The 14,241-nt window shown below is 37.6% G+C and overlaps 1 protein-coding gene across 2 annotated transcripts in view; it reads left to right on the forward strand.

Annotated features, from left to right (window-relative positions):
* Positions 1-14,241, forward strand: part of cdk14 (cyclin-dependent kinase 14) — a 210,338-nt gene that overhangs the window by 115,414 nt on the left and 80,683 nt on the right. For both annotated transcript variants that reach the window (XM_033980456.2, XM_033980457.2), the window contains one exon: positions 7,643-7,763. In XM_033980456.2, coding sequence (XP_033836347.1) covers positions 7,643-7,763 — 121 coding nt within the window. The remainder of the gene's footprint in view (positions 1-7,642; positions 7,764-14,241) is intronic.

Here is a 14,241-nt window from a genome sequence, read left to right on the forward strand (position 1 = left end):
ATTGTCTTCTGTGTGTTAAATATGATTTCATCCATTGCACAGTGCTTGAGGATAAGTTAAAATAAGATAATTTATCCAGCAGAATTTGACAATTGACCGTATCGAATGCTTTCTTGAGGTCGAGGAACACTGCTCCAATAACGCCTCCTCTGTCAATGTTCAGTTTTAATTTTTCCAAAAGAAAGCATACGGCTGTTTCTGTAGTGTTTTCTGAAACCAAATTGCATTTCATGTAGATTAGATGAGCTATAGTTTAAATGTCTTGTAAGTTGTTCTGTTACACACTTTTCCAGTATTTTGGATACTGTGGGCAGGATGCTTATGGGTCTGTAGTTACTTGTTTCGGTAGGGTCTCCAGATTTGAAGATAGGTGTGATTGCTGATATCTTCCAAAAATCTGGGAAAGTACTTGAATTTATTGATTCATTAATAATACGGGTAATAGATACGAGAGAGAGTTTATGAGTTTTAATAAATATTGTGCTCAGTCCAAATGCATCATTGGCTTTTGAATTTTTTAGGCCACCGATTATCCTTTCGATCTGTACATGTGATACGGTAAACAATACGTCACCTGCTTGTCTCCATTGAGATTTTATTATTCCTTTGCCTGGAATGTTCCGTAGTGTCACATTTAATAATCTTGCATTTATTCAATTGCATGTGTTTTTATTGGTCACACAATGTTGAGGAAGTCACCACTCCACAGATTTGACCTGTAATTTGATGGGTGTTGGTGGGTGTTACCTGCTTGCACGGAAATAGATACATTTAATATCATACTGTGGGAAATTCCAGGTAAAGCTCCATTGAGTCAAACAGGTGGCAAAATTTAAAGGAAAAATTACACAGTGTAGCTTTAAAATAAGTGAAGATAACCCAGTAAACACCAGTGAGAACTGTAATCTGCTGACATAGAACTCAATGGTCAGTCTTTTGAAGAGGTCACCAGAGCCTCACTTCCTCTTACATAAGTGTGGGTAAAAAGCTAAACGTGTAATATTAGAAATCAATGTTGACATACTTAGAGTGTGTATGTTCAAAGAGCTCTGACAGCAGCAGGTGGTGCATTGCAGACAGTGAACCCACTTCACCAGGTAAAAGAGACACTTTCCAACAAACTGACACCGCTTCACTAATTAAACACTTTTAACATCTGCTGGCAGCAGTGTTTGGAGGTGTCATTACTCAGCAGATGTTCCTGTCACTGCACTTAGGTGATAGTCACTGAGAAAGTGATAGTAGTAATAGAGAAACCGTATGCATATGCTGGCTTCTGCTGTTATTGAACTGTACAATTTGATCACATTTTAAGTCACAAGTTACTTTTCGTTCTGTCACCTTGTTTGATTAGCTAGTTGCAGCATTTGTCATTCCAATTTAGCCTTCATTTAAGATATATATTTGTAGGATTATCTATAGCTGTAAAACTTGGAATAGGTTTTGATGATCCAGCTATATATAAAATGATTTAGCCTTCAGAGATTCACATTATAATAACTGTCAGTAACTACCAGTAAGTAAAATGAAAAGGGTTTTAGTATTTAGTATATTTATGAACATAAAAAGAGATGTGTATGTGTGTGTATTTATATATGTGTTATCTAGACCATACAGATAAATATAAATACATATATTTATATTTATCTGTATAGTCTAGATAACACATATGATGAGTTGATTAATTTTTGCAGCCTGCTACCAATGGTCTTCACAGTCAGCCTTCCTACCTTAACTGTAAACAGCCTGCATCTCCATAAATCCTACTTTAATTTGTGTCACAACAAAACTGCCTGTATTCTTTGTAAAAAACAGACTGGCGTAGTGAGCGGCGCCCTGATCCCCCTGAGTCCCAATGTGTTTACAACATGTTTTATCATCCTCTGTGGATTTATTGGAAGTATTATTTAAAACAGAATCCAATGGTGTGTCTCCAAGTGAGACTTGTTACAGAGGAAGAGGAACAGCATGGGCACACTACAAACCACCTTTTTACATCCATTTAACTCCAAAAGAGCAGCAGGTTGCTTCGCCCAAGGGATCCACACATATTGAGTTATCTAGAGTTGCATGATGTAATGTGCAAATGAGATAACTGTTTCAGCTCATGTGTGAGCTTTAAAAGATTATAAGAATATTTGGTTTTTACTTGGTGTAAAGCTAATGGTTCTAATATTTCATAATTCTGAAAGCCATGGACCAAATCTCAGCCAGGGCTAAACTGGATCTAAAATAGTGTAAACTAGAATAACTTTTACATTCAGTTTGAACTGAACAAAAGCTGAATTTACCCAGGTTAGATTGTTTTGTTTTGTTTTTTTTATCCAGAGAGAGTCATCCAAACATGACTCCCTCCAAGCACAGGCCACTCAGTTCTGTTAAGCAGGACCTGGTATGGAGCAGATTCTGAGTTCTTGAAATATTACTATAAATGCATATTAATAGAATGTGATCCAGCTTTGTAGTATTAGTAATTCTAAAGTTACCTCCCTAACCCCGTTATCCAATACTTGGGCTCATGTATAAATAAAACTAATCTGGAATTTCAACCAGATCTAAACTAGTTCCCAAGTATGATCCGGAAAAGCTTTAATCTTTGAAATCTAGTCCCAAGACCAGCATTTCAAACTAGTTTTATAATGCAATAATACTCTCATTTTGATATTTTTCTGAGATGTAATTATTCCGGCAGCCAATATAACTTCCAATTAGCATTTTTATGTAGCCCTATAGTCAGCCTCAAGCTTGTCTTCCATCATAATTGAATCTCTTGATGTAGGTGCTTGCGTGTGTCCTGTTTGTGTCCTCTGATGTATAATTCACCACTGACCTTCATATGTGTCCTACCTGAAGGGCAGAGGGTCAAAGGGTCACTCTGCCACATGATGGTCACTGTATGTGTTTTATATGGGTTTATATGCAGCTGCTCCAGTCTTTGAAGTAGCATCGCTCCTCGGTGTCACAGACTGGGTGGGGGAAGGTCAACATAACATTAATATAACTGAGCTTTGGTGCAAATGTCACTGCACTAACACAATACCCATACTACATAGAAGTTAGACAACCTTAAAGTAATGATTAGAATGGCCCTCTTAAAAAGCATTTTTTTTCTAACATAAGGTCAGATGCTAAAAATGTACAAGGCGTCACAAGCCTGATTGGTCTTTTTCCAATCCCAAGTCCAGGTAGGAAAACAAATGCGACACTTGTTTATTCATGCTGACAGAGAAGACACTGAACTTTGTACCAGTTTTTATTTCATTAGCTTTAGTATCTTAACCATACCCCAGGTTAACAGCAATTTGAGAGTTAAACCCATTCTGTTTTGCTCTCTCTATTATGACTTTACATTTATGCTATGGAGATGTATTGATTTTTATTAATATACCAGTGCAAATGTCTAAAAGGATATTTGAACAATTATTACTATTAAAAAGACAAAAAAAAAGACAAAAAAAAACAAAACAACAACAATAATAATTTGTTCCAAATATATCAACATAAAAAATGAATGAATTTTTAATCACAAAATATGCAAGATTGAATCACTTTTAGCTGAAGTGATTGGCTGGTTATTTCTCATGCCCTCAAAATGGAAGTGTCCTCACTCTGGATGAGATCTGAATTGTTTATCCATTAAATGACTTTTGAGCAAAAACAAACGGTGCCACAAGGTCAGGGCATACATAACCGTGTTCTTGTCACCGTCTGATGAGTTATGAAGAAATCTTCATGAATAAACAGGATTCCATCATACCTCAACACCAAATTGTTTAAATGCTAATGTCCAATTGTACCATATGACCCCTGTGTGATGCAGTGTTCCTGCACTGACGGACGTTAGAAGTGGACAGTATAGTGTGATGTGGCAGAGTGATTAGCTTCCTTAGTACACATATGTTTCAGCCCACCTTTCAAAGTCATGTGGTTGTGAATTGGCTGATCTTATTTTATTATAGTAAAATCATGAAAGGGTTAAAGAGGCACTACGTAACCTTTCTGGTATAGGTATACACCACCTGATTTTCGCCATATAGCCTAGATTGTATTGCTTTGCCTACAACATTCCACACTATGGGATTCAATTTGACTATCACCATAAAGACAGGCCAAGCACAAGCCAGATCTATGGAGAGGTGATCCCACTCACAGTAAGAACACATTCTCCAGGTATTTTTCACCAATTTGAAACACCTGTAATTGAATACAAGTGAGATAAGTTTAATGCCATACCGTAGAATATTCAAAGCAATTACATCTCCATGGAGACAAGAGGGTGCTGGATCCCTCTCCAGAAAGGTTAGTGATCCTTATTGTCCTACACTGCAACACTTACTGACAATAGAGCCGCTGTTGTGATACAGTCCAGTTGTGTTTTGTGTTGAATGAATAAAATCAAAGAAATGCTTGTAATTTAGTTGCAAGATGCCAACCTAAATTTACCATTATAACAAAAGTGGCACTTTAGAGTCTTTTGCAACAAAGTTCACTTATATTACATTTTTATCTTTTTATTCTATGGTGAAATAGGGTCATGTGTACTTTTCTTCTCTCTGGACGGTCATAAATCCATGTAGTTTACAGTAAGTCCACCCCCTCAGTACCATACACATCGCTGTTCTATCCTCTTCCACGTCCCAGTTTGAGCCCTCGCCCTCTGCATCTTCTAGAGCCCATGTGAGTGCTTTTCCACAGCTTTCCTCCGACTTCATTTAGACTTTGCTTTGTGCCTGTAATCTCCGCTTCACCTCTCCAAGCCTCCTGCGCGCCTCTCCTCTCATGATTACTATAGTAGTGTATGGGTCCAGTCCTGCCCCCTGCACACACACATGGACCGAGCGCCTGCAGGGGAAATGATAGCCTCTCAGTGTGAACGCCTGATACTGTCTGTGCTCAGGGAGGAAATTACAGTGCTCTATATGAGCACCGCCTATTTCTCTGGTCACAGACAGAGATGCTAGAGTAGTCCTCTAAATGCATTTTTCTTTACTTTCACATAATAGGAACATTATAAAAACAGTATATTTGAACCAAAAGCATTGTTGTAGGAACACCATGCAAATGTGTCACATGAGCTGTACACTCACTGCCACGGCCATTCCCATATATGATATAGTTTTAATAAAGGGTTTACTACTTCAGTGCTTTCATCCATTGTTCCTCGATTAATTCACTAATCTTCCCCCTTATTGTTACTGAGCAGATAGATGCACAAATAACATCACAAAGACACTTTTAATTGTATAACAGATAAACAGTGCATGTGCATATAAAGATTTTACAAAGCTTTAAAGCTATAAAGATATAAAGCTTTGTAAAACCATTTGATATGTAACTTTACTATTACCCATTTTTAAGCCAAAAATACATTTTGATTAACTTATCCAAATGGTTAAACACTGTCCAAGGATGATTTTATTGTTGTTTTTATTGAAACAATTATAATAACTGTAATAGGTTAAATGTTGCTCATTCTTCCCCAGTGCAGTACAGTGTGAGTGTGAGTGTGCCCATCCCTCCTGTCAGAAGTGTCCCCAGGCAAAGGAGTGGGGGCAGAAGTCCTCTGTATCTGCAGCTAAATGCTTTCATTAAAGTGTGGAGCACTGGGGACAAGACAAAGAGGCTCATTTAAAGCTCCTACATCTGCAGTCTGCTATTATCAGCCTGATATTTAACATGTCCGGGGCTATGTAGAGGTAAAGGCTACATCCAGGTTCTTCTCGTTGGGAACTGCCTGGAAATATTCTAAAGTTTCTTTCATTATATTGAGACGGAGCCACTAAAGTGATGTCGGGTACTTTACAACTACTATGAGATTCAATTCTAAACAAAGGACTATTGCAGCTGTCCATTATCATAACCATATTATACCTAGAACTCTGAACCAAGTACACCTGTGACTTTTACTATTTTACACCCATAGGCTAGAATAACCACCACTGAACCACATAGCAAATACTGTACCAGAATGCCTGCTGTAATACCATCAGAGATCACCCATTGTCCAACATGAAAATAACCCATAATATGCAATTTTGTCTTTATAAAGCTCATACAGTATTTTGGTCTCTTGGGTGCACCTGGCTCATATTCATGTCACACGCTCCTCTCTAAAAACCTCTGAGGTCTTCAATCATCATTTCCATTTGAAAAGCCAATCTCGGGCCTTGTCTCGCTTCAGTGTACATAAGGAGCTCAGAAGACGGGCCCCATGACTGAGGAGTGGGGACTATTATAATGTGAGGGCTTCAGCGAGTTCTCCAGTCCACGCCCTCACTGTTCAATGGGATTATTAAGAAGAAAGGGAAGAATAGTGATAGCACTACTTAATATGGTCCGAACAGTAAAGCTCTAGCACATTAAGTTTTAAAACGGTAATAATGTGACTTGGTTGTGTCCCATTAGTACCAAGATTAATATGATAAAATAAGATTAAGATATTAAGTTACTCTATTTATTTATTTATTTATTTTTCCTTGTTCATTTCAGTTTATTATTATTAAATATGTAACCATGTACAGTTTTATTTTTGTATATTATGCAGATATAGGGGCACCTTCACTGTCAGTAAAGGACACACTAGCATTTAAAATATACTGTTATATGATTTTGGAATTGAAAGCAACATGGATAAGATAAATGGCTACATACAAAATCTATCCCATGAGACATCCCATAGAATTTGTAGGAAATAATAACTTTGCAAGGTCGTGGTATAAGTTATGCTGTTGTCACAAACTGATGTGTTATAATAATGCAGCAAGATGCCTTCAAAGACTTTTAGAAATGCTGATGTTGACAGATTCTAAAAGTTATAACCATGTGTGTGACCTTTAAGATGATTCTACTCCAGAGTGACAGCAGCCGTCCCAGTACAGTCAATGTCATGGCACAATAATACAAATACTTTTTTTGAATACTGTGCACTGTTTTTAATTACATACATTACAGTCAAATTCAATGCATAAAGAATAGAGCTTACATATTGGTATTTTCCCAAAGTTGACTTTCTGAAACCCATTAATAATGCTGTTGATGTGTTGTTTGGCCATGTCTACACGTTTAGTTTACATTAGTGACTGCCTACATATTGACTGAGAATTATTTATGATATCATTTCTTTTTTTGGACCACCTATACTCTGTCCGATCAGTACTGCAAATATATGCAAAAAAAACTACAAACATCAAAATATTAGTGCTATCACTATTTTAATTAGCAGTTATGCCATCTGCAAAGAGGCACTTTTTGTTTAGACCTCTACGAATATGTTCTGAAATTCATGGGATTCTTGTGTCAGTTTATCAGTTCATATTGTTCTTCGTTCAAATGTTATTTCCCCTGGAGTCGTCTACAATGTGCACTGTGAAAATAATCAGATTTTTATTTTTTAAAACATATATCACAAATCTAATAACAATTTCAGTACTAGTCAGAAAATTTGCTCTTTTTTCCCAAAACTGTGCAGTCCTATTATAAATTTTGTTTCTGTGTACATGTTTTATAATTAATAATAAACAAACTAACAAAAATATTCTCATCATTTTCCCTAACATCGCCCTAGTCTGTATTGTGTATCTGTATTGAAGGTCATTGAATGATAATGTAATTCTAAAACAGTGTTTTGGTGTCTCCTCCGCAGGCCTAGCCCGGGCTAAGTCAGTCCCCAGCCACACATATTCCAATGAGGTGGTGACCCTGTGGTACCGGCCCCCTGATGTCCTTCTGGGCTCTACCGACTACTCCACCTGCCTGGACATGTGGTATGCACCCACCCCTCTGACCCACATCACCCTTATGACCTCACATTTCATTCTTATTCAGTTGGTGCCAGGCTTACATCTATATGCTGCCTTGTTTCTGCAATATCTTTCTCAGTGCGACACAATACATTCTTGTTGCGGTAGAAATTAAATAAGATTGGTCAATAAAATGAAGAATATGTCTTAAAAATCTGAATTTATATGGGGGCTTTATAACTGTCCACACTGCTTGTCTCCATGGAGATGTTATTATTTTGCAATAATATGGGATTTAACTTATTTATCTCCATGGAGACGAGAAGGTGCGACCCTGCTCACTGTGAGAAAAACGTGTTTTTGAAGGTATTGTTGTACAATATAAACACCTCTAATGGAAAGTTTAATGCCATATTGTGGAACATTGGAGGCTAAGTGATAACTCTCCATGGAAACAAGCAGGTGACAAATCTCACATCAAAAACGTGACATAACCTTTAACTAAGATAAATCAGAGTTCTTGCTACATTATAGGCCCTACAGGGTTGAAACAATAGTTTTAAAATACACAACAAGGATAAAATATTTACTTTCTGTTACAGTATTACATCACCCCTGAGTGCAGTTGCAGTGCTATTCAATTCTATGGGTATATTACAAACTGGAACTTCCGACCCTCGTCACCCCACAGCCCACCCATATTCTGTGTTTGTCTTACATCTATATCCAGCTATTGTCATGCTAAAATATAGCATAATTTTCTCCTGAGGGGCCCTGTGCAGAAAGTACATTTTGGAGTTGACAAAAAGCAATTAAAAGTTATCGGAGAGTCTCTCCTCACCTGCCGGGCTCGCTCTCGCAGCAGCCTGTAAATTGTTTCTTATACCAATCATAGCATTTCATCCGATTTTGGCTTGTGTTATCTCACAATCCTTCTGTGTTTAATGAAGACAGGTGGGCAATAGGAAAATCTGAATGCATTCAATTTAACACTGAACAAATATAGTGGAATAGATATATGTTCCACAGCAGACAATTTCTGCAATGGGCCTAATTCAATAGAAATGTCATTACATTAGGCTACACAGGTATGCCATCAATATTTTCTTTATTGATTTTGTGCAGTACTAAATATGCAAAATATATTGACTGCAATGTCAACCCTTTACAGAGGAAGCAAACATAATACTGCCCCACGAAAATAATGTTTTTGTTACCATGTAAAATTATTGCTATTGGATCCACTAATACTGCTACTATTTCTACTGCTACTACTGCTAGTACTGCTACTACTACTACTACTACTACTACACTACTGCTACTACTGCTTCTACTGCTACTACTACTACCACTACTACTACTACTGCTACTGCTCTACTACTGCTACTACTACTACTGCTGCTTCTACTGCTTCTACTACTGCTACTGCTACTACTACTACTGCTACTACTATTACTACTATTGCTACTGGTACTACTACTGCTGATACCACTGCTTCTACTACTACTATCACTACCAGTACTCCTAAATATGCTACAACCAATACTACCACTACCAATTTTACTACTGCTACAAACACTACTCTTACTAGCCCCTTAGTTGTAGTACTAGTAGTAGCAGTAGAAGTAGCAATAGCAATAGCAGTAGCAATAGCAGTAGGAGTAGCGGTAGCAATAGTAGTAGCAGTAGCAATAGCAGTAGGATTAACAGTAGCAGTAATAATAATGGTAGTCCATAATTTTCAGAGTCCTTCTCATTCACTAGTAACTGTGCTCATAAAGCAACTTAACCTGAATATCACTAATGGCATTTAAATACCGTAAATGCTAATTACTCTCAAATGGGTCCGTTTAGATCACTATTTAAATACCACTCTGTCAGTGGCACTAGTGACCTATTCCGACTGGACCAGCGGCCGTAGAGGGACATCCAGAGTGCCCCAGCTGTGTTATCTATCTTCCAATTAAAGAGCAGACAGGCTAGCATCCCAGCAGAGCAGCGGGATACTGGGTCTGCTCCAAGGGTATTTTCAGCTAGATCTATGGTGGAGGGAGGTAGGTGGGGAGGGGGGCAGTTGTGGTCCCCCGTAAGCCTCCCCCCAGTGACACCCAGCCCCTGGTCACTTTACGAGGCAGTTGTCCGTGACGGAGCAGCTCATGCGGGACGAAAGGGTTTGGTGGAGGTGGTCTCCTGTCCCATGTAGCATCCATCAAACCAGCACATAGGTTACAGGCCGCTGTCTCCGTGAGGATGGGGAGGGGGTTAGTTGTGGATGGGAGACACAGAAAGGATCTATTTTTGTATTTTGTACCTCTGAATGGAAGCTGCAGGTAAATTTACAGAAATACTTGTCTCGATATTGATTATGTATAAAATGATAAGTAAAAGAAGGAAGAAAAATAATAAAAGCAGCTAAACCAGGACTAGACCAAAGTCAGGTATTAATCAGGACAAAGTTTCTGTCTCGGTTTGGGTTTGGTCCTGTTCTAGCCCTGGTTCAGTCCTTTCCGATCCAGATTTATTTCAGGGTTTAGTCCCAGTTTACTCCCAATGCAGGAACAAAGCCTTAAACAGGATCTTACCTATTCAAAAATGGCCCAACTTATGTGAAAAAAACACAATGAGCTGCCATACTGATTTTAATCGATAATGTAAACAAATGTTAACTCCAAAGAAAAAAAATACTGATTTGTCTCTTATCAATGTTGATATCTTGAATTACGGACACAATAGTGAAATAAAAATGCCAGGTCAATACAAACATTTAAAGACCAAAATGATGACCTTGCAGGAGCAACAGTTTTCTAATGTAAATGTCAATTCACTATGTATTTGAATACACTTTTAATGTATATTATACTTATGTTGGTGACATGAGATGAGTTACACATTCTAGTCACACATCTCTGCTGTGTTGGACAGAGATGGAAGACACAAAATCCCTCTATTTTTACCTTTTTTCCGCTGCTGGCGCTGCTCTAAACACCTGCCAATCACAAGTCCACTCTGCCATGAACCAGATCATGCAGCGTCTCGTGGACAGGTGTCGCACTGATAGGTCTGTCATCCGGAGATAGGTGCGCCATCACTGAGGCTTGGAGACATGTCTTCTGAAAGGACTGTACTATCAAAACAGGAGCATACAATGCATATATACTGTGTTTTGATATTGCTGCTTTCAAATTGATCGGGCCAACAGTGAGTTGCAGGAGACAGTGGAATCATTTTCTACCAGTTCAAAAATATGTTTTTGGAACTGTAGCCTACATATTGAGGAGGATTCTGTGCACACCACTATTTACAGTAAATAGTTTTAGATTCATGATTTTAGCAAAATGTATTACAACTCCAGAAACTGGAAACTATAATTCTCTCTTTGAGCTTCAGAGACTGCACTAGCACTGTTTAAGGATTGGCTGCAAGTGCTGGGGGTTATGTATTGACAATTCAGATCAGAGAGAGTCCGTTTGGGTTCAAACCAACTGGATTTCACCAATGAAACTGGCAACCCAAATGAGACCCTCATGTGAGACTCATTCTGTTTTCTGAATGGATAATTGTCTTGAGAACCGAAACACCAACTTAGCCATCATGTCCAATATTTTTGGACATGATCAATAGTTATCAGTACATATCCATCTCATATCTGGGGGCACAGTTAGGTCATGCTTATAAAAAATAAAATAAAATCATCATCTTGCATCCTGTCCCTTTAAAAAATATATTTTAAGCAATTGGCAAAAGTATCTGGATGTTTACCATTCTGATTCAACTAAAACTGTGTATTTCTATGTTCCAAAATGTTAAATTTGTCAGCTGTATTTAAATTAAGATAGTAGAATGGCATTTCAAAGTCAGTGCACAGGTGTGACTAACAAGGCCCTGACAGCTGTCCTCATTAGGCCTCATTAGGGTAAAGCACAGGCACCTGTCGCTGCACTAAAATGTCAAAAAGTCTATTCAAAAGCTACCATAATGCTACCATATCTTATTTTTCTTCTGAAATTGCCAGTGTACGATTTTCATTAAGTGCAAAATGATGATGTCTTCACATTTCCACAACACTATCTGTGGCACGATTTTTTTGTTCATAACAAGACACCAGTGGATATTTCCAGACAGCTCCATGCTAATTGTGACATGCTAAATGAATTACTATTAGCATAATGTGTATTAGCTCTTGTTAGCTTTATGGAATTGATTCTAACAGACTCATTGAGGATGCTAATTGGTAAGCTAATCAAGTCTGCTAATTAGTGCATTTGTCACTATGTAAATAGGAAATGACTATTATATCATCCAGCTCCAAGCAGAATGAGCGTGTCCATTTGTACAGGCATGATAGTCACTGAATTAACTGAAAATATTACTTACAAATCAACAACTCATTTTTTCTAGTAACTCCATTAAATATAATAATAATTTTCACACTGCAGTGACTGTGAAGGGAACCTGTTTATACCAATGAGTGGGTAATATGTCTTACCCAATAACACTCTGACAGTGTCCTTATAATAGTACAGCATTTGGAGTTGTGGACAATTGTCTATGAACTGAACTACTAACAAGTGGTACACAACAAAGAACAATGACCCAACATTGGCATTGAAATAAAATGTGTATTAATAAAACTTAATACAATAATTGATTTTCCTTATAGATCTGTTCACAAGTTACATATTCTGCTGGTCTTATCGCACATAAACATCAATATAAACCTCCACTGCTTGCAAATGCTGTCCTCCTCTGTGTACAATCCTATATCTGACTCTTACATAGAGAGCAAGAGACACAGAAGCCCTCTGGACATGCCATTCATCACACATACAATTCATCCACACATTCGTCAATAGGAGCAGACTCTGGTCAAACTGCCTCGGAGCCTTATGGACAGTAAAGATGTATGTGAATCTGGCAGCGAAGGTTGTGTCTAGACGGATGAAGATAAAGAGACATTTAAACAACTGGGTGGTGCTGAGAAGGGAGTCAATATATGTGTATGTGTGTAGCATGTGTTATCTGAATCTGGAAAGAGATTTGCACATGTACATAAATGAGACTACAAAAATAAATATATAAATAAATAAACAAACAAACACACACATAAATAAATAAATACATACATAAGTACATAAATAAACACATAAATAAGTAAATAAATAAATACATACATAAATAAATAAATAAGTAAATAAATGCATAAATAAGTAAATAAATAAATAAATAAGTAAATAAATAAACTTAATTGTTATTATGCCAGCTCTGGATATAACAATAAATGTTACTTTGACATTCCAGTTTCAAAAAGTCTGTTATTTACTGTTTTGATGCAAATATGTGGCTAAAAAGACAAAGAGAACTACATAAATCACAATCCTTTGCTCCATTTCAATACAACTTAGACCTTATTCTGCCCCAGCCACTTTAAATTGTTATTGCTAGTTGCACTTGCGTTGTTGTTGGCACTTCTCGTTAAGCAGCAACAAGTCAACAGTGCATCCTTTCTCTGGGTGTCTTAAAAACTGCTTTATATACAACATACTTACACTTTGGGTCTATTTAGGCTCCCGCAATATCACAATAAGTATGGTATAGTCGGTCAATACTTGTTACCTGATATACCTAATTAGTCTAGTATTACGTTACAATACAATTAGGCCATTCGTCATTCCCAACTGAACGTGCTAGTGTTGGTTTTTTTTGTGTGTTTTTTTAGGATTTGTCCACTGTACTTGCTAACAACACATTTTTACTGCTCTCTCATTATTTACCTGTCAGCCACAGCCCACCGCACAGCTCCGGACAGCTCCCATATGTTTTACACTGCGGTGCTCTGCTGTGGTGAGGGTCTATTACGGTGCGAATGCAAACACAAGTGTATTTACGCTGGCTAATTCGCTGTGTACTCACCTCTATAAGGAGCGCGCAGCTGGTCCGGAGCCTGGTTGGTTTAGTGTAGATCACGTTAAAGCGACTTCACACTTTCTAATTACAATAACAGCAGTGATTCAGGTGGGCACCGTGGACACACACTGGGAGTTTAAACATATTTGCATTTCCAGGGCAGACACTACAGGACACTAAGCTATGGTTTAATTAAGAGCTGGAAGAAAGGCTTGTTAGGGAAAATTAAGACAGAGGTTAATTAGAGAGGCAGTAGTTCATAATGGAGTTTGCCAGTAACAAAAACGTCAGAGGTTCAATCCCCAATCCTGGTATTGTGTCAGTTGGCAATTCACCTGTTCCACCTGTGATTGAAGATGTTGCAATCTGGTGATAAAATAAATTCCTTTGGTATTCATTCATTTGTGGTCACACTGCTTAGTAACTTTGAAAAGTGCACTCCCAGGGTCCACAAGGCATAAAAAATAGTCCATCAAAAATAAATACATAAAATTAATTAATTAATTAATAATACAACAACGACAACGATAACGACAACGATAACAATGATAATAACGATAACAATAATAATACATAATTCTTAATCAAGATGGTTTCA

This window comes from Periophthalmus magnuspinnatus, chromosome 16 (assembly GCF_009829125.3).
Source record: "Periophthalmus magnuspinnatus isolate fPerMag1 chromosome 16, fPerMag1.2.pri, whole genome shotgun sequence".
NCBI classification, from domain to species: Eukaryota; Metazoa; Chordata; class Actinopteri; order Gobiiformes; family Gobiidae; genus Periophthalmus; species Periophthalmus magnuspinnatus.